At 34.6% G+C, this 27,609-nt stretch overlaps 1 protein-coding gene across 5 annotated transcripts in view; it reads left to right on the forward strand.

Annotated features, from left to right (window-relative positions):
• The window catches only part of CACNA2D1 (calcium voltage-gated channel auxiliary subunit alpha2delta 1), a 358,410-nt gene that overhangs the window by 167,139 nt on the left and 163,662 nt on the right, over positions 1 to 27,609 (forward strand). For all 5 annotated transcript variants that reach the window (XM_012568886.5, XM_030291341.4, XM_041721401.2 and 2 more), the window contains exons 4-5: positions 962 to 1,021; positions 24,189 to 24,233. In XM_012568886.5, the coding sequence (XP_012424340.1) occupies positions 962 to 1,021; positions 24,189 to 24,233 (105 nt within the window). The remainder of the gene's footprint in view (positions 1 to 961; positions 1,022 to 24,188; positions 24,234 to 27,609) is intronic.

A 27,609-nucleotide genomic window follows, 5' to 3' on the forward strand; every position in this document is an offset into this window, starting at 1 on the left:
TAAAATTGAGTTCTAAAAGTCATTCCACAATTAGGACATGGCTGAGTCCACATGAACTTCATTCACATCTGACAGCTGCTTCTTCAAAATGAGCTGGCTTGCTTTAGGGATGGGTGGATCTGTGGGATGGGGGATCAGTGTGCAGCTGTGCTGGGGAACATGCATTACCTTGGCAACTTCTATATGGAAAATTGTAGTAAAGTCCTAAGAATTGTGTCCAAACAGGTTTTTTTCAAAGACTTCAGATTTTGTACGAGGAGAAACACATCATCCAATCTAATGGATGTATCTGTACAAGAGATTGATTTGAAAGAGTAAATTCCTGTACACTGTGATTTGCATCTTGTGGGGCTAAGTGAAAAAAACCCTGGATTTTTTCTCAAAGTAATAAATATGGGGGAAATGCCCTCTAGGAACAGGCCTGTTACTCTCAAGCTGCTAATTCAATCCACGAGATCAGACTCCATCTAGTCCAAATTACTGGCTTTTTATGCATCCCTAATAATCACAGGGCTGTCAAGAGTTTCTATACTTGAAGCTAAATGGTATAACAGAGAAATAAATGTCCATAACATGGTGTTTTAATAATTTAATATGTACTTGTCATTAGGTAGTAGATTAAATTAATGCACATAAGACAAGGTAGTGTGCGTAGAGAGAGAATTTTCAGCAGGATGTTGATGGATTTTGACCTTAACTAGAACTTCTTAAATTATATAGGAGTGAGGGTTAAATTTTCTAATGCATTACAGTACTTAAATATAAAATAATACAAAAAATAACATTTTTTAGATTAGATGGTTCACCTTGATGCAAATACACATCATTTTCAAGTAATTGCAAAAAGCATAGATATAAAATTTATAGAGAGAAAATATGCACAGGAAAATAGTAAAAGGGAAAGACTTTTCTATGTGAAGAATCAGTAAAGATTCATGTTCTCTTTCTCTTTGTTCTTCAGCGCCTTGCTAAAGAAGCAGAGAAGTACCAAGCATCGCATCAGTGGAGGGATGAGTTTGGGGTAAGCTTCAGTTTTTCTCCTTTTAACCTTCTTGGATTTTTTATCTCTGAAATCTTAACTGTAGTCTTAGAAATATGTTGTTTACATATCTACTACAGAAGGGGTTGGTGACTATGAATAGACAGTTTATTTAATTCAGTAAACAGAGTAGCAGTCAGGGTGTCTAGAGAATAAAATGAACTTTTCCCTTCAGAAGCTCATAAAGAGACTCACAGACGGGGATGTAGCTCTGAGTTGTACACAAGATAACTTTGTTTTGACAGACGAGGAATGATTACAGAGAAGACATTTGAGTGATGGTTGCTCCCAGTTAAAAATGTGCTTATTCCAAACACTTAAACAGAATCATAGAAAAGATTTTTACAAGTTGTCTGTTTCTTGTGTAAAGGGGAAAAAAAAAACAAACAAGAAAAAATTTAATGCAGAAGGATTCGGTTATCTGCATTACTTGGGAGTCATAGACTTTTTTTTAAATCCCTTTCCATATTTTAATAACTGCATCTCTTCTTTCAAGATTCTAGTACTGCTGAAAGAGGACCCAATCTGGTCAAACATTAAATTATTTTCTTTATTCATGTCAGGCTTTACTGAAAAATAAAGTGCATGATTTTAAAATGCACTACTTTGATTTTTTTATTACCAATTTGGCCAAATTAATATTGCACTGCGTGATTATAAGCCTCTTAATTTTAGGCTATAGTTCCTGGCTAAGTGTCAAAATTATTTATTATGCCTTTATTCCATGTTCCTTCAGAAATAAAAGCAGATTGTACTTTTACATGATGCCTCTACAAACCTGGACTGTGTTTGCACATCCATGAGAATCACTGTGGCACACAGCTAAATGCACAGTGGTTTTCCAAGAATGTTGTTGTGTGTTGCAAGCACATTTCTCTCCCTCTCAGGATTTTTCATAGAGGTGCACAGAGAGAAATGAAAGAGAAAACAATTTCTATTTCTGCTCCTTGTTTTTCCTATGTGGAATGTGTGTGGAGAATTGTTTACCTGGGGTGAGTGCTGGATTGGATTCTGGTGAGGTTTGTTTGAACCTGATGGCCAATCCAACTGACCTGGGTCTGGACTCTCCAGAGAGGGTCACGAGTTGGGGGAGAGTTAGAGTCAGAGAAAGTAGTATGTAGTTCTAGTATCCTCCTTTTATATAGTATATTAATGTATTTTAGCGTAGTTATGATAAAGAAATTATTCTGCCTTCTGAATTCAGTCAGACCTCGTCATTTCTTCCCATTGGGTTCGCCTGCATTTACAGTAGTTGTGGTTTAACCCCAGCTGACAAGGAAGCACTGCACAGGCATCTGCTCACTCCCAGTCAGAATGGGGAAGACAATTACAAGAATAAAACTGAGAAAACTCATGGGTTAATATAAAAATAGTTTCATAAGTAACACAAAATTTGCATGCAGTAGCAAAGCAGAAAAATTAATTCCTTCACAGCTTCCCATGGGCAGGCAGGTGTTCATCCATCCCCAGGAAAATTTGGCTCCTTTGCCCTTAATGATGACTTGTGGAGACAAACACCATCACTCCAAAAGTCCACCCCTTCCTTTCTTCTTCCTCCAGTGGTGCTGTATGGAATGGGATATCCTTTGGGTCAGATGGGGTCAGCTGTGCACCCCCAGCCTCCTCACTGGGGTGGGACTGTGGAAAGCAGAAGAGGCCTCAGCTGCACAAAAACTGTACCCAGCAGTAAAAAAACCCACACCAGAATTATCAACACTGTTCACAGAACAAATCCAAAATACAGCCCATGCTAGCTACTATGAAGAAAAATAGTTCTAACCCAGTCAAAACCAGCAGAAATGTTCATTCTGATCCGGTGTTACTCAGGCACTTGAAGATCTGAAAACAGACAGAAAAGCTTCTAAGGTCAGGCCATGTAATTCAGATAGGAGTGACTGACTTCAGGAGAACAGAGACTCTGGACACAGCCTGAATGCTTTTAAGTGTGCTCTCTGCACAGGCACAGCTTCCAACACACGCTAAAACACACAATGCATATTCCGTGGAGATGCTATAACAAGAATGCTGCAGCGACCTTTTCTGCTAATCTGTCTCTCTAGTGACTGAAAAACAAAACCTGCAGGCTTGATGGACTCAGTGCAGAACTGTGTGAATACAGTCAGAATCTCATTTTAATAATTTTGCTTCTGCACTGTAATCTGGCATCATGTCAACACTGCCTCAGCTTTTGTTTTTCTTTTTTGCCCTTTTTTTTGCAGTAAAAGTCAGTCATACAAAAGAGGCTTCAGGTTTTATCTGAGTTCATTGCCAAAGAGACATCTCAAAATATTTTGGAAATGTGATTTTATATTAATATTGTAGTTCGGGCAAAGGCTATGGTCAGTATTGAAAAAAAAAATGCAATTGGATTTATAATAAAGTAACTGCAAACTGAGCTTGTACTTTACTGTTTTGAATTTGGATCAGTATAGTGTGCACCATATAATAACCTTGACATTAGGTTATGCAATTAAATTTCAAATAAATATATTAAGCCTCTTATAATTTAATTTGTTCTATTTTTGCCAGAAGTAATATTTCTTTTCTTCTGGCCTACTTTTTAGAAAATGCCTCCTCAAATTAGTTTGCACACAGATCTTTGTGATAAACTTAATTTTCACTGGAAGACTCATTCTCCTAATGGCTGTGATGGAAAATAGAAGATAGATTGTAAAACTTTCTGTAGTTAAAGGTTCTTAAAGTTCTTCTGATAGCATTATGGATGGTCTATATCATGCTGTATGAGGTTCATTTCTCATCCAGGATTTGGTTTTGGGTGATGAAAGTCCTTCCAGCAGCATTGCACATGAGTCACTGTAGAATGAAACTCATGGGGCAAGCTATTCCTGCTTCTAATGAGCTTGTGATCAGCAATGTCCTTGACAGTCAGATTGCAGCCAAATAATAGCCTATGGAGTTTTCAGGGGAAAATATCACAAGCATTCCTTCTGGGGAAGTGTAGTTGGGCTGGCTTGAGTGGAATGGATGCAAAAATGAAAGGGCAAAGAAGACTGACTGTCAGACCAAGGTCTGTACAGAGCTACAAGGGATGTGGCAGTCAAAAGACCACCAGGGTTCCTGTTGTAACACCTTACTCTAAATATGTGTGGGTTTTGCACATTTCACAGCAAACAAAACATGCAAGCATTAAAAAATTTATTTTCAGGTGAGTGTCACAGTATAATCAAAATCCAGCATCTTAGATGCAGTCTTTTGAAATAAGCTACTACAGGATAAAAAACCCCAGATTTACTCCCAGAGACTTTTTTTTTTTTAATTTCACCTAATAATCTAAAGACTGTCCAGATTGTCTAAAGATCAAAATTCGCTTGTCCTTTAGAAAAATAGTTAGGAGATCAAACTATTTACAGACATACAGATCCACATCTACTAAAATTCCTTTTCTTGTACTATAATTTCTTCCAATATTTTAGGTACAATACTGTATTTAATTCCAACTACTTCAAGCTGACCAGACAATTAAAAACAAACCAAAAAACTTAAATTTTTAGTCTTTCATAAGTCACAGAATCACAGCACGGCTTGAATTGTAAAGGACATTAAATATCTTGTTCTGACCCCTCTGCCATGGGATACACTCCACTAGACCAGATTACTCAGAGCCTCATCCAGCCTGGCCTTGAACACTTCCAGGGAGCTTCTCTGGGAAATAAATCTGTGGCAGTACCTCACCACCTCCAAAGAAAAGAATTTCTTCCTAGTGCCTAATCTAAATCTACCTTCTTTCAGTTTCATAGAATCATAGACTATGCTGAGTTTGAAGGGACTCATTAGGATTATCAAGTCCAACACCTGGCTCTGCACAGGACACCCCAAGAGTCACACCCTGTGCCTGAGAGTGTTGTCCAAACACTTCTTGAACTGGTCACATAACAGGATTGGTTATGTGAACACTTCCCTGGGGGGCCTGTTCCAGTGCTCAACTACTCCCTTGGGGAAAACCTGTTCTGAATATCCAACCTAAACCTCCTCCAACTCAGCTTCAGGCTGTTTCCTTGGGTCTTGTCACTGGTCATGAGAATGTAGAGATCAGTGCCTGCCCTTCTGCTACCCCTTCTGAAGTTGTTGAAGATCACACTGAGGTGTCCCTCAGTCTCCTTTTCTCCAGGCTGAACAAACCCTGGTGCCTCAGTTGCTCCTCCTAAGGATTTCCCTGCCTTTTATTTGGACATTCTCCAGTATCTCAATGTCTTTTTAATATTGCGGTGCCCAAAACTGCGCCCAGCACTGGAGGTGAGACTGCCCCAGTGCCCGGCTGCCGATGCCGTGCCTGATGCCCCCCAGCACAGAGTTGGCCCTCCTGGCTGCCAGGGCACTGCTGGCTCATGTTCAACTTGCCATCAACCAGATCCCCATGGCCCTTTCTAATCTGCTCTCCAGCCTCTCATTCCCCAGTCTGTCTGTACATCCCGGGTTGCCCCATCCCAGATGCAGAATCTGGCACTTGCCCTCGTTAAATTCGATCAGGTTGGTGGTTGCCCATCACTCCAGTGTATTGAGGTGTCTCCACTGACTTCTCTGCCTTTGAGGGAGTAGACAGCTCCTTCCCAGTTCAATGTCATCAGCAAATTAGCTAAGTATTCCTTCGAACGTGCATCCAAACCATTAATGAAGGTGTTGAAGAGAACCAGGCTGAGGATGGAGCCCAGTGGGACCCCAGATGTCTCCCTGTTCACTGTAACCTTTGTGCCTGGCCCGTGACCCCATTGCTCATTCACCATGTAACTCAGTTATCCAGCTGTGAGCTGGACATTTTGGAAATCTAAAATGAGTTAAGAGCATGCGTCTTATATATTTACCATTAGTTTTAGCTAAGTGACAGAAAAAAAAATCATTGTGATATGGGTATTTTTCACTGATAATTAAATAAAAAATACTTTTGGAAATGACTAATTAATTTACTAAAGTTATTAAAAGCAATATTAAATAAGAATAGCAATTAAGGATATCAAATATCTTCTAAGTAGAAAAGAGAAAGAAAGAAATACTGGATTGTGATGTATTATTTCCTGATGAAGCACAAAGTTGGTTGAAATAATTGAACTGCAGTTTACCTGTATGGCCCAAAAATAACACTTACCTGTTAAAAAACCATTAGGTCCTAAGAGAATATTTGTGAAGTTTTTGAAGGCAAATCTAAAGTGCTTAGCTTCAGGCAAATGAAGAAATCTCATTCTCTGTTTGCTTCTCCATTGTTACTGCCCAGATCCCCAGCTGCCTGTACAGCTGGAGGAATTAAGCCTGCTTGAATATTTTAGATTAAAGCAGTTACAACTCAGAGGTACAAACCAATATATCTAAATGAAACAGCCTTGTCAGTTTGAAATTTCTTGTATACTACAGATTGAAAGGGGGATGGTTTTGACAGTTGTGATCGTCCAATTATTTTTGTGACATAGAGACTCATGAAAAAAAAAAAAAGCAAACTGAAAGAATGAAAGGGAGAATTCTGTAAGAAGTAATTGCTGTTATTCCCCAAATGAATCTTCTACAATTACATTTGATACCACACTTGATTGCCTTGCAATGGTTGGTTAACTAAAGCAATTTTACTTCCAGTTGGGTTGCTGTATTAATTGTACTTACACATGTATAAACATAAGGGATATCTCATTGGTATTTTAAAAGGGGAGTTTGTATGGATGGCCTATTAACATCCACTTATTTATATGGAGACTAAAACTCAGACTTTTAAGAACTAATTATCATATAAAAATGCCACATGAAAAATTCTTTCAATATGCTTTATCTTTTAACCAGTAGTGTAATTTTATTTTCTTCTGTGTAAATGATGCTTTTCTACCTCTTGGTAATTTTGAGACAGCATTTTCTCTAATGATAATATGTAGGCTGGTGTTCATGTACAAACTGGGCTTAAAAATAATGAAAAAAGATCACGGGAATATTACTTTGGAATAATGGTTTGTTTGTTTATCTTTTTCTAGTATAAATTATGGCTGCATAAAACTGTAGTGAAAAGTAGCTCACCAAAGAAACAGAAGATAAAAAGGATAACAAAGATAAAACAGGTTTCCTATCACCAGAGTTGATCCAAGTGGTGACCTGCAAGATCAGAGCTGTAGTAGATGTCTGTTGTATCGTGCAGTTTTAAGATTTCAGGAGTCTAAATTAATTTTCAGGTCTGTAATTTACTGTGGATGTTACAATTATTAAGATTATAAGATATACAATGCTAAAACATTGTATCTTAAAAGCCTCAGCTGGAAAACAAACAAACAAACCATTAAACTTTCAGCTTTGGCACGGTTTCATTATAAAGAAGCAGTTTACTAAACATATTTTGTCTCTTCAAAGAAGAAAAACTCTGTGAAGAAAACAAACTACAATATTTTTTCTCTCATCTCTTCAGAGAGATGATACAGTTCTCTCATGGTTTGTACCTCTGATAATTCTCTTTTGTGCAAAGAGCACATGTGGGAAATGATGCAGTTGAGCTTTGGCACCAGACCTGCAGTACAGGGAGCCAGTCCTCACAGGTTCAAAGTAGGTGTGGGATCCTTTCTTAGGAAGTCATGTATACTTTATAATTTTGTGAAAGTTATAATAGCACTAAACAGAGGCAAAGTATCAAAGCTGTCTGTATCTTCATATAGTGCTTTGATCCAAAACTCAGTGAAATAAATTTTACATTAATTTTGATTCATTTTGTATAATGCCTCACATTTCTAAAGCCTCTGTGACTTTAAAAAAAAAAAAAAATCCCATCCAAATGACAAATTTAAATTGACAAGTTCTAGGGAGGATAACATTTTATTCCCTGAAGGGCTGTGCACCACCTCTTCTGTGACCTGTAACCTTCATTTGTGTATAATTGGAATTAAATGTCCCCTATCTCACTGAAAGGAATGAAATAACATTCTTCTGCCAGTGATTGCACTTGAACATCTTTCTACCCAGGGCATGAATTTCTGTGTGTGTATGCTGGGAGAGTAAGAAGGTGAGGTAAAGTGGAAATAAGGATAAATCATATTTTCTGAAATTGAGTGGGTTTAAGGGTTGTTCTGATGTTTAGCTGATGTTTATCAGATGAATTACACCTTTTTGAGTCATGGAAGTCCACTGTGAATGTGCCAGCAACAAACATTTCTGCAGTTCTCTGTAATATTTGTCAAAGTGAGACAGGAGACACAATAGCTACAGCCTTTGGAGCACACTGACTTCAGCTTCCCAGGATCTCCATCGTTAGTAAGGAGAGTTTCCTCTAAGTTTCATCACAGTGTTTTACTCTGAAAATGTCCACGATGAAGCCTCTTTGGAGATTTGACATAAGCCTCACCAGATTAGTGCAGAATTTGTCTGGTATTCCCCTCCTGGGAACGAGATCCCTCTGTTTACCTGTCTGTCCCCAGCATCCTGCCCCTTCATGTTTGGATTCTTATTTCAAAAACTCTCAGCATGCCTTCTGGTCTACAAATATCTAGCAGGCACCAGTTAAAGAAAAACATCTTATAGGCAATTAGAAAAAACTCAAAAACAAAGCCATTAGAAATCTTTTTAAGAGTAGTGTTGCTTGCTACCTTGCCTGGAGTTTTATAACTTTCTAGAGTCTCTCAGGTGAGTCTTTCACTTTAGAAATCATGGATTTTCCTCTAAAATATGGGCTGCCATAGGACAGCTCTTCCATGCTTCTATTCCATTATATATCTGATACAATCCTATATGAGAATTACACCAATGAATGTTAGTGTGATTAATTAGTGTCAAATCCTTGGTTTTATATTTTCTTTTTCACACTTTAGGAATTTTAAATCGATTAGAAAGTTGATGAGGAAGACAGTGCTAGCTGTACAATCAGAATCCAGATTATGTATAAGCAGGGATATAAAATGTGTAGCTGTAGAGGAGCTAGTTTTTGGTCTTTAGTTACTGGTTATTTACCACCTCTTACTATGCTTACCTTCAGTAAAGGAGTGTAACTTTATAATGTAAGTCATTGCACGGATCTCATCTGTGCAGTGAAGTGCTTCACTGGTTGGAAACTCGCCAAAAAAGCTTTTAGAGTAAAGCAAAGAAACACCTTCAATCACTGTTGAGGGCTTTAAAGCATTCCATTTTATCTGAAAAATCAAATATGTTAAAGACATCTAATACACTTTTTTACTTATTGACCAGGCAACTCATTTAAAAAATGTGCAGCTTCTGAAAGAGGCAGAGGGAAGGATCTAGGTAAGAAGAAAAGAAAGAAAGGTGTGATTTCTATTATTAAGCTGCCATACGTATGCATTATCACCTTCATTTTGAATGAGGCTTTAATGTGCTTTCAGAACAAACACCTTATTAAAAGCAAGATATACTATTGTACTCAATTTATTAACATCCTGTAGGTTCTTCAGTTTAAAACTGAGAAGTACGATATGCTATGAAAAGCTTTTGCAGCTGCTATTGTGCAGGTTTTCTAAAAGATCATTGAATTTGTGGCATAGATGAAGCTAACTAGTTTTTTTATGATACCTTTCACTTCAAATTCAGTTTCTCATGTCAATCTGAAATAAGTAATTCATACACTGCTTTACTGCCTTTGGTGAATAAGTAAAATCAATTAGAATTGGACTTCAAGGGTTCTGTTTAGTTTGTCTGTAAGCTTTTTTTGTCAAATATTTTCATTTCAAAACTAACACTTTATTTTTTTCTGTAATTTATCCTTGCCAGAATAACTAGGACCTGACTAGTTTCCTCACTCTACCAGGAAAACTCATTTTCCTGTTGGTTGTTGCATATTATTCTGACCCTTTTTATACTGAATTTAGGAAATGTGCCAGTGTTTTGGAAAAAGTATTAACCAACCTAACCTTGTTGTGAATATTTACAAATTGGGAGAGGGATTTTTTTGTTGTTGCTTTCTTTCTTACTTTTTTTTTTTTTTTTTTAGTTTTAATTTAAAAAAACCTGATTGAATATGCACAAAAGTTAATCAATGGTATAAGATTCAAATATGACTTCGCATAATGGAGTCAAACTTCTAAGTTTGAGAAATTCAGAAAATATTATAGAGATTTGGTTCTTACTTCAGAGAAGGAATTCCATTCATAATAGCAAACCTTAGAAGTTTTTTTCTTAAAGGAAATTAGACCTAAATATTTTTTAAATATTTCCTGCCAAAAAAGAGCAAATACTGTATGTATATATGAATACTTTATGTGTATAAATATTTATGTGTATATGGAATTCTGCATGTGCTATTTCATACTAAAAATAGAACTTTTCTGAAAGTCTGAGCTGAATGGATTGGATTTTTGGAGGTGGAGATATTTGTGGGTTTCTTAACTCCATTTATTTTTTTTCAAATGACAAAGCCAGTAGTGTCATGCAGGCCTGATATTTTATCTTCTTCTTTTGTCTCAGAATTCCTGTAGGATGCCAGATGAAAATGAAGCTTATCTTTGTCAAAGCTCATTACCTTTAGAAAAGGACCTAAGAGGGGATTTGGAAAGTTTCCTTTTTAAAAGTTTGTAGACCTCTACACTCTCAAGAAGCCCTGTTCCTTGAGAAGAGGCTTGTGCAGTAGATGTGAACAGAAAATGTTTGATGTCTGCACTCTTTTGCAGTTGCAATACTGTAGAAATTTTAATAGGTCTTTCATTTTACATAGACTTTCAAATGCTCTGGGAGTGCAAGACAATCTTATTATTAAGAGCTGCATTTTGCTTGAGGGATTTGGGAATTCTTAGCTTTCCATCTCCTGAGTATTGTGTAATTCTCATCAGAATTTAAACAAAAGGTAAAAGTGTGTCCCTTTTATGTCCTGCAAATGCTGATGTGTGATTGAAGTAGTGTCAGATATTTCTGTAGACTTGGCCACAAAGCAAGAGATTACATAGCACAGAGCAGAGATATTCTTAAAAATTAGCAATATCCTAACATGTGCTAACATCATGCAAATAAATGCTTAAAAATTCTACCTGATTTGGCCAAAAATGTAGCTGTTAGGAATTTGCTTTGTTTTTTCCCAGTTAATTCTTGCTATGAGCACATAAGAACCCTTTAAATAAATACACAAATTGAAGGGGCATTAAGATTTAGCAAGTCTCAAGAAGTCTGGGCCAGCTCTATGACCGTGATTAATGAATTTATAGAACACATTATCATTCTGTTTTAATTTTTCCATTCATTAGTCACAAATTATATTACACTAAAATACTATTGAATTGTAACTTTCTTGAAAATGTGAGAATAAATATAAAAAAGATCAGACCAGACCCTTGCATTTAAAGATGGGTGAATAATCCTTGATGAATTATTAATTCAAGTAGGTTTGTCTTATTCCTTTGGGCATTACCACCTCTCAGGAGGGTAACTTCAGTTTTGCATTTCTTAAGAGTTACACAGGAGTACAGTAAAACTAAGAACATCAGCTCAGTTGATATTTTTCTGTGCTTGCACAAAATTCTGATGTTTTCACCTCATAAAACTTCTTGTGCTTTGTCTGTGAGGTTTTTTCCTACATAAAAATTTAAAGAAAACTTCCAGCAAAAGTTTTCTACCAGATTGAATATTCTCCATATAGGCAAGTTTCATCTAATTTGCTATAGGCATCATAGCTGAAATGACCTTTAGACTTAAAGTATTCTAAAATGCTCATAGAGGAAGTTTTGCCATAGCACTTCCCCACTTTTCAGATAGAACATTTCCATTTTATTTTGCCCATATTTGCAGGTATTTTCTCTTAAATCTGTGTTGCTGTGAAAAAGGGTAGTTTGGTTTCTTTTCATTTTTGGTGAGAGATACCAGCAAAAAACCCCAAAATCTGGCTTAAGACTGAAGTATTCTTTTCAAAACCAAGTCATTAATATATTTATTAATCCCAAGTGATGGCTGCCATTTCCTCTGCTGATGGTTGACTTGCTTTCTTTATTATAGGGATGACCCCAAATGGGTGATTCAATTCCAAACACTTCCAGTTTCTCTTGATCTCTAATATTTTGGCTCTACATTAATTACATCAGGGCATGTAAGAGTATGTGAGCATATAAAACCTGCTGAGATGATATTGGAGGCATGCAGAAAGGCAGACAGGATATTACCTCCTGGAGCCAGCTGAGTTGAGAGGGTTCCTGGTGCATTCTATGCCACAGAATGTGTCTGGACATTGTTTAGGTGTCTTGGGGACATCATGGATGAAAGCAGAGTGTGTTCAGGATTGATCTGTGTTTAATTTTGAAACATGTACATCATACTCTCTGTGAAGAATAAAGCATGCTCTATCCTAAAAGTCCCATGGTTACACATCAGTAAGCATCCTGTGTCAAGAATAAGCACCTAGAGGAAATATTATTCTAGAGAAAATAAGCTTTATTTATAGCAATAGATACATAACAGTTACAAATAAATTAACCTTGAAAATTGGACGGCAAAATCCATTCAGACATTGAACTAGCAGCAGTAGGGAAAATATCCTATAATTTCTGTGAAAATATTTAAAATATTATGAACTATGCACTGATTGTGAACTATCAATGATGCTTTTATGAAAAATAACTATGACATGGACAGGACAGGACTTCCTTTAGCATCAGTAGGTTTTACTGAAATTATAATAATTCACTGCAGTGTTTACATTAACTAGTAAGAGTAGAGCAGTGCAAATCCATTCTTCTGATTGAACTTGTGTATGTTTGTCAATAATAGGATGCACTTAATTCATTCAGCTCCTCATGTCTTCTCTACACTGATAAGAAAATATTAAGATAAATACAACTGCATTCATCAAATTCTTTTATGTCTACAATACTGTGTTTTCAAGAGCTTTAAATGTTTTAATATGAAACAGAGGAAATCATTCTTTATTGATTGAAGATAATGAATTAAAGCTTACAGATTTCTGAGATACTAGATATGCTTTTCCCTATTGGTCAGTGTTCATAAACAACATTTAGGTGATATTTGGACAATCAGACAAATTTTAAGATTGTGCTTGTGTATTTATGTCTATGAACTGGAACACACTTTTAGCTGAGTCTCTTGTTTTGGAGGTCTACAAAGCACTAACTCTGGTAGGCTCAGATACTTTGAGTATCTCGAATGTTTAAACTAGTATGTGCCCATATTTTTGACATTTTACTTCCTTCATGTTTTAAACCCCAGGAATATTTCAGATTCAATGTTAACAATGTCTTTGTGGCTTACTGCAGAAAAGAAGTGCTGTCCCTCGGGGTCAATGTGCACAGTTGGCCAATGCTCACTCTGTGCAGGAGCCCATGGTTTACTTATGCCTGGGATTTTCACTCCACTGTATCCAAATAACCACAGCCTGTGCTGCTCTCATCAGCATAGTGGGGTTCTAAAAGTGTTAGATAGTTGGACAAGTGTTTAGAGGTATTTGTAGTACATCACCTGCTGAAATAGCTTTGGTGGACTTTTCTAGGCGAAGAGTGGCTAAGTTAGGATGGTTTCTGTTCCTTTAGTTTTCTGGAGCTGTAGGAGTTATCAGCCCATCCCATTCAATAGACTTCCTAAAGTGAAACCAAAAGAAAACAATCTCTAGCAAGGTGGATTGCAAAATTTTTAACATGAATTGTGTAAAATGAGAAGGGGGAATGGGAGGGAAGGGAGGGGGAAGAGGACTAGGGAATTTTGGCTGTTGTCAAAGAGGTCATGGGTAACAGTTGGAATTGTAAACAGTTTGCAATGACTGCTTTGCTGCAATAATCTCCTGCCCTTCTCCCCAGTTTTCATTGCTATGTCCTCTGTGGCTGTGCACATGCCATCATCCTTGAAAAGACACTTCGCAGCATTCCTTCTTCTTTCCTCATCAGCCTAAGTTTCCCATATCCCTTTTTAAACACTTGTAGTTTCTCCCTCTTGTGCTTTCTGCAATCTCAGCTCACTCTTCTGTAGTACTATAAATTTCAGGGAACAAAATGATGCATTTCTTCAAACTAAAATCAGTTTAATACACTTTGCAATTTACTTCATTCTCTTTTCTTTACTATCATTTTCCAGTGCTAAGCTCTTTTTTCAGTAGCCTTGGTTAAGTTTGCAGGAGCCTTTCTGACTTTCTTAACAAATAACTGCCTTAATTTCATTTTTTTTTTTTTTTTTTACAAGAGAGAGCTGTTTTGCTGGTTCAAAATTGATCACATTGTCTCTATCTTCACATCTTCTCACTTCTGTGATATATCTGTCTGTCCACCCTGAATTTTAAGAAGGAGATGCATTTTAAAGTGCTGATTTGTATGAGAATTTGAAGGTGAGCAATACAGTATAAGGACCCAAACTTACATGTGTTACCATAGACTTTGATGGAAATGCTAAAATGCTGTAAAATTCATGTCTCTGCCTAGAATAAGATTAATCTATATAAAAATTAAGATTTTTTTTGAATTGTGTACAGTTGTTGAACTAAAAAGATGTGCAAATCCATAACTAAAATGGAGAATGAGAAACACAATATCAAGATGTTGAGAGAACTCTTAAATCCTCATTCTCTTCTGCATGACTTCCAGCATACCAATGTAACAACAATAATTAGGAAAAAAAGTGGTTTTTTTTCTAATTTTATAAATATATGAACCTTTCGCTTTTAGTGAGCAACTGGAAAAGTCTTCATCATTTCATACTAAATAATAAAAGGAATATTTTCCAGCTGCTGGCTTGTCTCATGCTACTGAGCTACTTCTGAAATAAGGTGTGCTTTATTGCAATGATTGAGTGCAAGACATGCACAAAACAGCTGCCAAAGCTGAATAATTAAATTATGATTTCTTCTGTTCTTTATTAATTAGGTGAGATTGGGATAATTCTTAGAACCTGGTAATTGCTGTCCAGAGTTGCTTTCCTTTTAAGACATCAGAGACAGAGAAAAAATAATTTAGATTAAAGTCTTAAGAAAGATTTATCTTTATAAGAGGCCCATTAAAAAAATTAACAGTCAATATGCCAGACATTTGTTACATGGGTAAGCCAGAGCAATCTGAAAATGAAACATAGCCTGACATGTTTTGAACTTTTTTCCTTTTTGTAAAGGGACTTCTCACATTTAGGAGGAAATCGAGAGATCTGGTTAGGTTTTTTCCTAATTTCATGAAAATTTTTGTAAGGTGAGTTATAGCAATTGTTTTGGGGATTTTTTTTTTTTTTTTTTTTTTTTTGGTATGTTATAATTCCCTGGGGTTTAATGACATGTTTTAAGTGATTAAATAAACCCAGTGAAGAATTGATACAGGAAAGAAATCGCTGCTTTTAACAATATTAGAAATCATTGAAATTATAGATCAGTGTTAGCATTTTAAAATGTGATCCAAATTTTGGATCATACTTTCATAATTTATATAAGAAAATTCATTTTTCCTGTGTTACACAGTATTTTAATACCCCATAGAAGTATCCTAAAATCTTCTTGTATTTTAGTTTTTACATGTGGATAAAAGAGTAAATAAAAAGCTGTATATGGCTCTCTGCTGTTGCATTTTAAGGAAAGGTATACAAAATGTTGGCATTTTTCCATTCCAGTGAAATTCTTAAAATACATCAATATTATTTGGGAATTTGTTATTGCTTAGAATTTAGTTAGAGTGACTTTGTGTGATGGAATTTTGGGTGAGGTACTTTTTTTTTGGTTTTTTGTTTGTTTGTTTGTTTGTTTGTTTTTTGTAAAGATAAGCCTTGAAGTATGCACACTTCAGCCAATCTCATATATCACCAAGAACCTTCCCTCTTGAGTTTTTACTCCATTGTAGTGTCATGTGTCTAAAATTTTATTCCGTTTTGTAACAACTGATTGCAGCATTGCTAAACAAGGTTTTATTTGTTGGTTGTAATGGATAGAACACAGAAGAAATGTAAAAAAATGCACACACATTTTTGGGACAAATTCTACTAAATGTTTGCCTCTTGCTTTGTAAAAAATACTTTTCTCCAGGGCTTTTGAAGATTCGTTGGAGTTGAAGGACTGGCATATTTTGATATTAAGTTATGATAGCACAACTAGTTCATTGCATCCCAGCACCTACATTGGTATGAATTCAGAATGCCAATTTCTTGTGAATCCAAAGGAAATTTATGTCCAAATTTTGTTTAACTAGGCTCCTCTACTCTACTTTTTCCACTATTTACAATCTAAATAATATGTGATCAGTTTAGACAATTTTTAAAATATTTATTTTATTTTTATATTCTTTCATCAACTAAAGAAATTAATGCTGAATAAATTATAATAAACATACTTTGCTGCTTTAATTAAACTGATCAGATAGTGTGATATAGAGGTTAATTAGCTGCTAACAAATTAATTTCATTTTCCCACCTGGAAATCTGCTTTGTAATCTCTTGCATTTTGCCTTATAAAAAGAAGTTGCTTATAATTTGAGGAACCTATTGTGATGAGAAAATTAGCAGTTTCCTGGACCTTTTGGAAGAATTTATTTGCCAAAATTAAAAATAATTTAAAATATTTTTGTTTCTCAGGGTTATCTCCTGTGTTTTTTGTATTTGCCTTAAAGCACTGGAGGAAGAATAGAGAGGATGGTTATTCCTATCTCTTTGTATATGTAACTGGTTCTTTAAATTAAATTTAAATCTGGTTTTTTAAGTGTGGTAACTCTAGTAGAATCTCCTTAGGATTTTCTTTCCATGCAAGTACATAAAATCCTAGGTTTTATTGTGGATCACAATACCATTCTTGAGAATAAGTTTTCAGCTTGACTAACTAAAACAAGCCAGTCTGTGGCAACTATACCAGAGGCAACTATACCAGAGAATAATATCAATGTGGTTTTGCAACTTTAAATTTTCAGTCACTAATTTTTCATTCCTGCATTAAGTATTTGGCCTTTGATGCTTTGCAACAAAAAAAATGCTTAATTGTTTGCTGCATTTAATTTGCTTAGTTTACCAGTTGCTCTAAAAAATTGAAGTAAATTTAAAAAGTCCCCAAAAAGGAAAAACAATAATTTAAAAAAATAGACTATTCTTACCAGTAGGCAAATTGCCAAAATTCCGTTGTTATATTAACAATTATCTGTGTGTCCAACAAAGACTGATGTTTGGCTGCAGGCCACTGAGCCAGAGGATGTCTTTATGCAGAAATTGTTTGTGGAATATGTTGTATTCTTTCAGAAGAACAGACATCTCTGTAGATTTTGATTTGGGTGTGTATTTGTCTGACTTGTAGTTCTCATCTTTTGGGCTCTATCACATTTAACTTCACACTTTCAACTACTTTTCACTTTTAATTTTATGTCAAAGTGCAATTAGTACTTGAAATATATTCTTAACTTTTTGTCATGAAGTTAAGTATCATCCTGGCACCTTAAGTAGTCCAATGGCAGTTTCTAACAGTTAATCTTACAGTGAAAAATACCTTTATTTACATATATATATATAGTATATATACCATATATATATATATATATATATATTACCTTGAAATTGTGGATTTTTTTTTTACATTGAGAAGTTTTACCTATTTTTTTCAGTTTATGTGATGAATTCTAGAGATCTGAAGATATAAGTACTCTTTCTAATGTTTGTTATCCTTCTTTTTGAGGTGATGCAGGTAACCTTAATACTCTTCACTCCTTCCCTTTTTTTCAAAATAAATGTATAATGTAGCATAATATGGACACTGAGGAAAAGAGAAAAAAAAAAAAAAAACTACTTCTTGTGTTCTGTGAAAACTAGGAGGGTTTCCTCCTGAGGTTTGAATGTGATATAAAAAACTTCTTGCTCAGCTTTACTAATTAGAATTTGCACCAGACAAATTGAATCAAGCCTGGTTAAATTCAGCACGTAATCAGATATTGTCCCAGTGAGCAGAAGGGCAGGAGGAAACATGTCCCTGTGAAGGTCAGGCCATTGAGGGGACCCAGGAGCAGATGGGTGACGGCCCCACCGTTGCTCACAGAGGGAGCTGAGACCCTCTCTGGTCACAAAGCTGCTGGGTTGGCAGAACACACCCATGGGTATGTAGGATGTGAGATACCTAAAGAATATTTATGGTGGAGTCTCAGATATTTCCAAGTTTTAGCTTCTTCCAAGTTTAGACGTCAATGAACTCTTTCAAGACCTCAGTTTTTAACTCATGCCTAAGATCTGACCACCATCAATGTTGCAATCTGTGGGTTCAATCTCAGATCAAAATTCCTCAGAATCTATGTCAAGGGCTTGAAAGAATATATTTCCTATAGTGTATGTTTATCTGGATTCTATATGTGTGCATTACATTTACCTGACATCTTTTTAAATAAGAACTTGTATGTCCTAATCCTGCTATTGAGCATGCAGGTAATTGATAAATTACTCATTTTATTCATCACTCTGATGTATCTCTGAGTGGTCCAGTGACCCCCTCATGAAAATTGTTGGCAAATTTTGAAGGTTTCTGGATTGATAATTTCAGTGAAGGAATAACCTGTAAATGAATGCTGAAAAAGTAGGTCTTTCTCACTATTTAAAAGAAAGAATATTCTATGACAAAGAATGTGAAGCACTTTTAATGCCCCTTTATGTTATTTTCTGTAATCTTCACCTTCATCTTTTCATTTCAATTATTAGTCTCAGTGGAATCTTGAGAAAAGCCCTTTACACAAATCTGATGAAAAAGGCTTATCATAAATTATAGTGCACACCTGGAAGTTTTTAATTAGTGTATGAAATTTAATATTCTGACAAAGCAGTTATTTAATCAAATTAAGTTTGGGGCAAAAATGTCTAACCTGAGTGACTCATTTGTCCATATTTTAGGTAATATAGTGACATATTTCTCGAAAGAATATTATTTCAGTTTTATTTTTAATTTAATAATTTGATTTTTAAAATATCTTGATTCTATGTCCAGTTTTCATGTTTTAAATGCATTCTAACCAATTTCTTCCAGCCCATGTTTAGGCCCTGAAATTGCATGCATACACTGTAATTATAATTGCACTGGTTTACTATATTGCCTGAAACTTTGTTCACTTTAAGTACAAGTGATACATCAGTATTATTACACATGGATACTAAGGGGCGGAAAGAAGGTGTTAGCAGCTAAGCCCCTTATTTTATATGTGTTATGTCCCTTATGTAAAATCACAAAACTGTAATAACAGAGATAACAGAGATAGTATTAGTTGACATTCTTTCTTTTTTTTTTTTTTTTCCCTGCTTGCAGTCTTTTATTCTCTGACATTATCCTCTTTAATAACAGATGTAATTTTTAATGTGTGGTAGGCCATATTTTCCTTTCTTTTCTGAGGTGTCTATTTTGCCTCTAAACTGCTTGTCAGACTATATAAGGGATTAAACTAAAATTGCCTGGATTATTTGTCATATAATTTGTTAAGATAGGTTTAAACCTTAATTACCTCAAAGGTATTAGAGTGAACTTTTTAAATACAGCTCTTTATCCAAGGGGATACAAGGAATATTTTTTTTTTTATTAAAATGAATGTTTTGCCAAAACTTAATTAAATGCTTTTTTAGCACTTGTAGGCATTTACATTAATTTTCTTTGGTCTACCTAAAGAGTAAAATGGACCAGTTTTATTAATTTTTTTATTGGTTCATACTAAGCAAAATAACTCCTTGTTTATTCACTAATATGAGTATCTTTTCCAACTGTGTGGGACTAAAATGATTTTAAAATGTTGACCAAATTTCTATCTGTAATTCTAAGACTTTTTTTTTAAAAATTGAAGAGTCAAAATCAGGCTTTTACTTGCTGTGTGGTTTGTTTTCTTCCTGATTTTGATTTCTTTCTCTACCTCTTACCTGCAAACTAAAAGAATCCTCACTACTTGCAGATTATCTGCAATACAGAGCAGCTTTTTGACATTGACTCTCTTTGGGTGCTTAAGAACTTCTTGGGTAAAATACTTAGAAGTCATAGGAGGTATTCTGTTTAAAAAAAAATTAAAAAAACCATATTTGGCTGTGATTTCAGGTTTTAAAACATGCACTTATCGTAATGCAGTAATATAATCTGCTACAATAATTTTGCTTCAAGTGGTTTACTGAAGAAAATCTTTTAAGTTGTAGAAACTTTTAACTGATGCTCTTCTATTTTCTTTTCAGAGGGAGTTAATTTCTTTCTAGTGTCTCTGTAATGGCTAAAAGTGTACTTTTTTTTTTTTTTTACTTTAACATTTAACCTACAATTGTGGAAACACAGCTTTTAAGGAAAAAAAAAGGATAACTGCAGTATCTATCAAAATTAATACATGATATTACTTTCTTACAATATGAAAAGCTGCAGAAAACCTTTTTCTTCTTGCCCCCACCTTTTTATATATATATATATATATATATATATATATATATATATATATAAATAATATATAATCTATTTATTTTCTTGTAGTTCATTATAGAGTCCCATAAGGCTCTATATTTCATTTCAGGCCAATCTCCCCTCTAGGCCTAACACCATTTTAGGCTGCATCACAGGATCTGGGTCCTGTAGGGTCTCTAGGAAACCCACAGATAGATCTGAGGTTTTATATAATTTTAACCACAGCTTCAGTGAAAGCAGCATTTCTGAATAGACTTCATTGGATGTCTGTTTGAAAAGACTTCAAAAATGAACCTTTGACAAGTTGGTGGAGTGCATACTACATGAAAAGTTCTTGGAATTCTAGCATGAGATTTGGAGAGGAGGTGTTCCTGTAGACACCACTATATGGCAGCAGTGACCAGGAGCATTCATTTTGGCACTTTATAAAGGAGGATGTGAATTTTCTTCTAGCAAAATGACATAGATATACTATTAAAATTTTGCTATTCATAATTATCTGTAGTGTCTGTATGTCTTGTCTGTATTCCTTGTTGTTCTTGAAAGAACTTGATTGAAAAAAGTGTTGTTTCCTAAGATGAAAAGCCAACTGCAGCTTCATTCATGTAATCCTGAGCTGAGTTTAGGCATTTATGTGTTGAATCAATAGACTGTCTGTGAACTTGCTCTGTAGAAAAACAAAATATGAGTGTAAGTTAGTGTTGGTGTGAGCTCAAATTTCATTTATAGATTTTCTGAAAGCCAATGTTTCACATGCTTTTCTTCTCAAGACACAGAGATTACAGAGACCAGCAACTTCACATCTTGTGTGGTGAAATTTAAGAATTTGTTAATAGTACCCAATATGTAATGATTCCCATTGGAAATGTTTTGTACCCCAAGCAGGGAAACTAGAACTATTAAAATGAAAAGCAATGTAAAGACAGTGGAATAATTTCACTTCAGCAGATGATACTATCAATGAAAGTGTGGAAGAAAAATTACGATTAGGAAAAAAAATAATAAGAGTTAAAAATAAAGCATTTATGACCTTGTCCTTAATGTAATTTTTATATGGCTTTCCAGATGTCTTTTGCAGATACTAAAGAAATTTGCTTTGAAAGGGGAACTAAAGATGGTGGAAACCATAAAATTATATATTGATACTACACTACAGTTTTTACTTCATGCATATGGTCTTCCAAAGTCATTCTTTTATAAGTTCAGCTTCAGGAGGGCCTTACTAAATCCCTCCATTGGTGAACAGAAGTAATAACCCCCTGTTTTACACAGTATTACTGGATAAAGAACCAAAATATATAGGATATTTACACTGTACCCTCTGTTTGCTGACCAAATATTATTTGGTGGCAAAAGTGTACAGCAGTGGGAAGATTCAAATTCTTCGTGTCCAGAAGTTAATAAATAACTAAACTAGTCACTTGAGAGCCAGCAACAAAGCAATTTGTTCTTGCCAACTAGAAGTGGTTAAATGATGAAAAATTGTCCTCTAAAGATCTGAGTGATCCATGAATCTAATTTGTGAGCCATATAGCATTCAGTGTGCTGTAGCACTGGGTATCTCATATTTTCTTTATTAAGAGCAGTGAGATATGTCCAATGTCACTGTCAGTTTATTCATTATATAGGTAATATCTCCAGGCAGGATAATGGACAACAAGATATGAATAACCTTGCAAAAAATATCTTAAGTCATTTGGGCAGAGAGTGTTTATTTTCATTAGCTTATTAATATATCATGTTCCTGAAAAGTTATTCTAAAAGGTGATTTAAAAAATACTGTTCAGTCCAGTAGAGATAAATAGTAAAGCTATGGAAGCTTTGAAAAATTTAAACAAATAAATAAACATATAAAAGACAAGGAAGATATAATTGTGAATATAAAGAGTCATTTTGTTTATATAGACAGAGTTGTGTCTGTTGATGACAGTGTTAAAAATCCCATACAATAATTATTTGATAGCAGGATAAAAGAGAACAGTGGAGAGGGGCTCAGGACATAAACTCATATCTAGATGAGAGTCAGTATAAGAGAGGGCCTAATAAAAATTGTATTTTATGAAAATATTCCTTTTAAGAACAAAAGCAGTAAATAAAACCAGTATAGCAGTTAATAATGCCTACATTGCTTTTCCTGCTCTCATTTTTCCTGAAAGATACCTTCTAAGGATGAGATTGCAAGGAAACTGCTCTAATACAACCTGACATAAAGAGTTGCAGCGAACAAAGATGAAACATTTGTGTTAACATTTCTGGCTAGTACCACTCAGAGGTGCATCCTTTGCAGTTTCAAATGTTGCTTGTTAAAGAATCAGAGGGGCTTTTGAACCAACCACATTATTTATAGAACAGGTATTTTGAACATAGGTATTTACAAAGTGAAGGGGAACCAAAGAAAGCAGAACTTTTGCCTCTTCTGACTTCCTCAAAGTCTGTGGTCTTCCTTGCAGCAATCAAGTGAATAAGCAATTAGCATCAGTCTTTAATGATGGAAAGAATTTCCTCCTGTCTCTGTAATGCCTTGAGGTCTGGCTTTGATATCCAGATAGAGATACACAACCAACTGACCTATGGATAGAAGAGTGCCTTGATGGAAAAGTGGAAATGTTCATTTTGAGGGAAAAAAGATTAATTAATGTTAATAGCACTTACCTCAAAATGGCATTTAGCTCATCTGTAATATATTTCATGTTTGACTCTCTAAAAGGTCACAAAGGAGAATAAATTATGTCATTATTTATGGAGTGAATAAAATGATCATTTTTAAAGATGAAGTGTATAACCTTTTAATACATGTTATACTTTTTTAGTAAAAATAAAAATTATTCTTGGTTTATTCACTTGAAAAACGATTACTAAAAGCACTCCTTCCTGTTGGTATTTGTAAAAGAAAACATTTCATTGTGTTCAAGTTTTTATTTGGATACATAAAAGGTATTACCATAAACAGAACTGAAAAAAATAAATTGAGATAATCTTTTGGAGGTCAACAGCAGTCACCTACTTTAAACACACTGCTGGATATCAAGAAATAAAACTTATTCTTTTCTTTGGTTATTCAAAATTAGTAAAGGTAATTAAAAAGGCTATGTTCATACATGTCTCTATTTCATACAGAAATGCACTTAAAATTGATTTTATTCAAAAATCTTCAGGCACATTGCAGCAATTTATTTGGTGGAAAGCTACTCCAATGAACCTAAATCTTCAATGCTTTTAAATGGTTCAGTAATATTTAAACAAGAAAAAAAACAAAAACAAAAACCTGTATTTCATAGGACATACCACAGTTTTCACCAAGCTGTACTGAATGGAATTTCTGACTTATTTTAGAATGGGAATGACAATCTTCTCCTTCTATGCTTTGCTTGAATTACATGGTAGAGTGTTTCCAGAGAGTTGCCAGAATCTGCTGTACACTCCAACAGCCAGACTCTCCTGTGATGTATTTTCTCAGATTTTATTTTCGCAGTGGGAGGTGAATAAAACAATAAACACGGGTACAGCAAATACTTACCCCACTTAGCCAAGCCCGTGCCTTGCTGCTGAATGTCATGGTGAATAAATCCCCTAATTGCACAGTGAAAGTCACATGTCTGTGACAGAAACAGCTTATGGAAGCCTTTTATGAGCTCTGGAGTTTGTCCAATGTTATCTGTATTTTCTAGCTGTGTTTTGAGTGACTTATGCAGCCTCCCATGGAAGAGGCATTCAATGAATGAAGTTAAGCACGAGCAGGGGAAATTGTGCATGCAACAGAGAGCAAGCAAAGATCAGAGTGTGTCATCTTTCAAAGAGAATACTTAAAGAACTGGTGATTTAGTTCAAAATGTATCTTGCAATAGTAGAGATTATTGCTACACTTTCAAACTGACAGATTTGCTTTTCTTTCTCTTTCAGAATAATGATATAATCTATTACAATGCAAAAGATGATCAGAATGATGTAAGTAGTACGTTTTATTTAATTTCATTGGTTGTAATCTCAGAAAATTAGGGGAATGAAAATATTAATTAAACTCTAAGACTATCATTTAAAGATTGGGCAGAAGCAAAAAAGCAAGAAACTTAAAAATGTCTTTAAAAGTTTCCTCCAGAGCCAGACATTATTTTATGTTTTAATTCTCAAAGTCTGTCTCCTTTCATACCATTTGAATTACTGGTCAGGTAGAAATTGTACTGCCACAATGAAGATCCTGACAGCAAAATAATTCACTTTTTGAAACATAATCAAATCATAATTATGGGATTGGAGAATCAAAACGATAAATGTAAATAATTCAGTTTACTCTGAAGGAACCATTTTGTGTCCTTATTTTCCAAGATCATATGATGTTGTTCTGTATTCTTTGTAATAAAAATTTTTACATGAGGAGAAATATATGAAATGTTACTGAATAATTACTTTCATTCACTTTGTGATCATTTATGTGACTGTAATAAGATTTGGGGAAAATGAAAATGCAATCTCAAGATTTAGCCTAAATGTATGATACTTCAGTTCCTGGTTTACTAAGAGTTGAAGTCTCCTATCTGCCATTAACTGTTAAAAATCTTAATGTTTTGTGGAGACAATACAAGTTATCCTCACTTTCACTGGAGATAATACAACTGCTTGTCTTCATTATAGATTTAATTTATAAGACCATAGAAAGATGTTGTAAATGTATTAATCAGAATTGCCAGCATGCTTCATTTGCAATTTTTAATCAAGTATACTTTAGAGATTGATGGCATCACTATTTAATGGATGCTTCTGCTGTAAGGCAATTAAAGAAGGTACATAGATCATGTCAAGCAGAACTATTTTATATGGTTATATAGAGTTATGAGTACTTTGTTTCAGATACCACAAACTACTGTCCTGAGTTTTAAAGTTTGCATGATTTAAGTAAAATTCATTAGAAGTAACCTATTTTTGAAATATATTATTCTGTTCTCATAAAATTCACTGGATGGCAGGTGCTAATCTTCTCTGGAAACAGAATTACAAAGCTTAAATATTGGATTTTTAATCTAACTATACCAGATAGTAATGGTAGATTGTGGTGTGAAGTAAAAACTGTGGTGTATGAGTTATGATTAAGTAGTACTGGGAAAGGTCTTCAGATTACTACTTCCACAACCAAAATACAAATCTTTTAGGGGAGGCAGGAAAGGAAATAATATTGCAGAGTTTAGTCTTTGGGTTTTTAGGACATTTATTTGCCTTCAAGAAAAATGTCCATACACGCCCTAAAGCAACAGTGTTTGTTAGACCAGATATATGATTTTATTTCTGTTTAAGTTTTATTTATTTTTTATGTCTTTTTGAACATTCATTAGAATGAAGTTTATAATAATATTTATCATTGAGAAGTGATAAGGATACATTGGTCAGTGATCTGATAGTGTTTTTTTTTATTTTTGAGAAGACCTTCACCTATCTCAACTATGTATGCAAACACCACAGATTCTTTCTGTCTCCTGCTTGAAAAAAATGCTTGAGACAGTTTTTTTTCTTAAAATATTTAGAAATTTTAATAGAATCATCTCTGAAGCTCTGGTTAGTGAAACTATGTTTGCAATCCATTCCTTTCTGTCTCTAACAAGTCCACACTTTTTCCCCCTTCCATGCTGTGAGCCTTCATTTATTCACAGGAAATGATATTATATTTATTTTGAGTAGAATCAAGAATAATTACTAGCAGAAATTAATTTATTAAAATTAGACATCTAAACTAATCACTGTGGGTATCTCTAGAGAGCTGTTCAGTTTGTTTTGAGACAGATGTCTAAGGTTATCTGAACTGAATCAATTCTAGGTATGTGTTTCTCTGTATACAGGTCCCTGTAACAGATCCTTTTAGATCTTAACTTTTGGTTGCTGAGGAATTATAAGAAATTATTCTCACAGGTCTTGCCTGCCAGATTTTGTCTCCACTCATCCTTTGAATATTGAAGATTTTTCAAAAGAGCAGTCCTCTTAAATTCTGTGTATGTTTCTATGCTGCAGGACAGTTTTCTTTTCTTCTTCCCATTCCCATACCACATTCAGAAGATCCTTCTCTCATTTTTCATCTGCTGTCTATATTGGCCTTTTCCAATCTAATGACTGAGCTTGTTTGTACTTAAAAAAAATAAAGCCCATGAAGGCCAATCATTCTCTGGCCTTTGGATTTCTCAGTCTCTCAGATAAAATGATCAATTTGTAACCCTGTAGTCCATCAATCAGTAATAGACCTTTTGTACTCTTTATCTTACAACAGCAATTATATTCTGCTTGCTTATTTCCCCCTCTCCCCCTCCAGTGCTCTATGTAATGTGTGAGCACTTGATGACAATTAATGAGTTTTATCCTCACAACAAGGAAGGAGGTATTACATTTCTATTTTTTATATCTTCTAGGAAGATAATGGCCAAACTTATCATTTAGTATAGGTCTCTGATGTTTTCATTCACTGTCCTTTTCCCAAGAACCCTTTCAGTTTGATATATTGCAGCCTGATTGTGCACTTTAATTTGCAGGTGTCAACAGCTTGTTGTATTTGGACAAATGCTGCAGTGCTTTTATTGGACAACTGAGTAGTTCCACATTAAGCTGCTCTTTCCCATTAGTTTTCATATTGCTTTGTCTGTTTTCCCATCTTGTCCTTTGTATCCCTACCTTATTGATAGTAATTTTGCTTCACTGCTCAATTCTTTCCTCTTCTTTATTTTGGTCTCCATTTTATTTCTATGTCTACTTTATTCCTAAAACTATTGGGGTTTTTTTTCTGTTTCCTTGTATTCAAGTAATCCACAACTTGACTGTACACTAAATTGCTCAATTGCTTAATTTTTATATATTCTGAATTCCTTTCCTAATGTTTCTCTCATCTTCTCTTTGCATCTTGCTCCTTTTCAAAAATTTTTTAGTATAATTTCTTGTTGTGGTTTTATAAACTTGTTTCTGGACAAGCTATAACAGCCTAAGGAAATGATTTTTCAATTATTTCATGGGAAGAACTAAGCAAAACAAACAAAGAAGTGTCTCTAACATGAAACCAGCCACACATCATTGGAAGTCTCCAGTTTCCCTGTAATCCCTGGGCTTTAATTGAGAGCAGCCAGTTGTATCTCCTGGCAATAGTTGTGTCCCTAGTTAGCACAAGTGATTTATTAGACATTGCCTTCATGCAGTCATGACTAACAGAGCTGTGCTCCTTTTGCAATTATTGATCACATACTAAGTGATAGTGGCACTTTTTTTTTTCTTTTACTGAACAAACGTGGAGACTGTAAAATGATGGGTCCGTTTGGGCAGTAAGTATCTGCACAAAGTGTGAATTCAGAATGTGACT

This window comes from Taeniopygia guttata, chromosome 1A, assembly GCF_048771995.1.
Source record: "Taeniopygia guttata chromosome 1A, bTaeGut7.mat, whole genome shotgun sequence".
NCBI lineage: Eukaryota > Metazoa > Chordata > Aves > Passeriformes > Estrildidae > Taeniopygia > Taeniopygia guttata.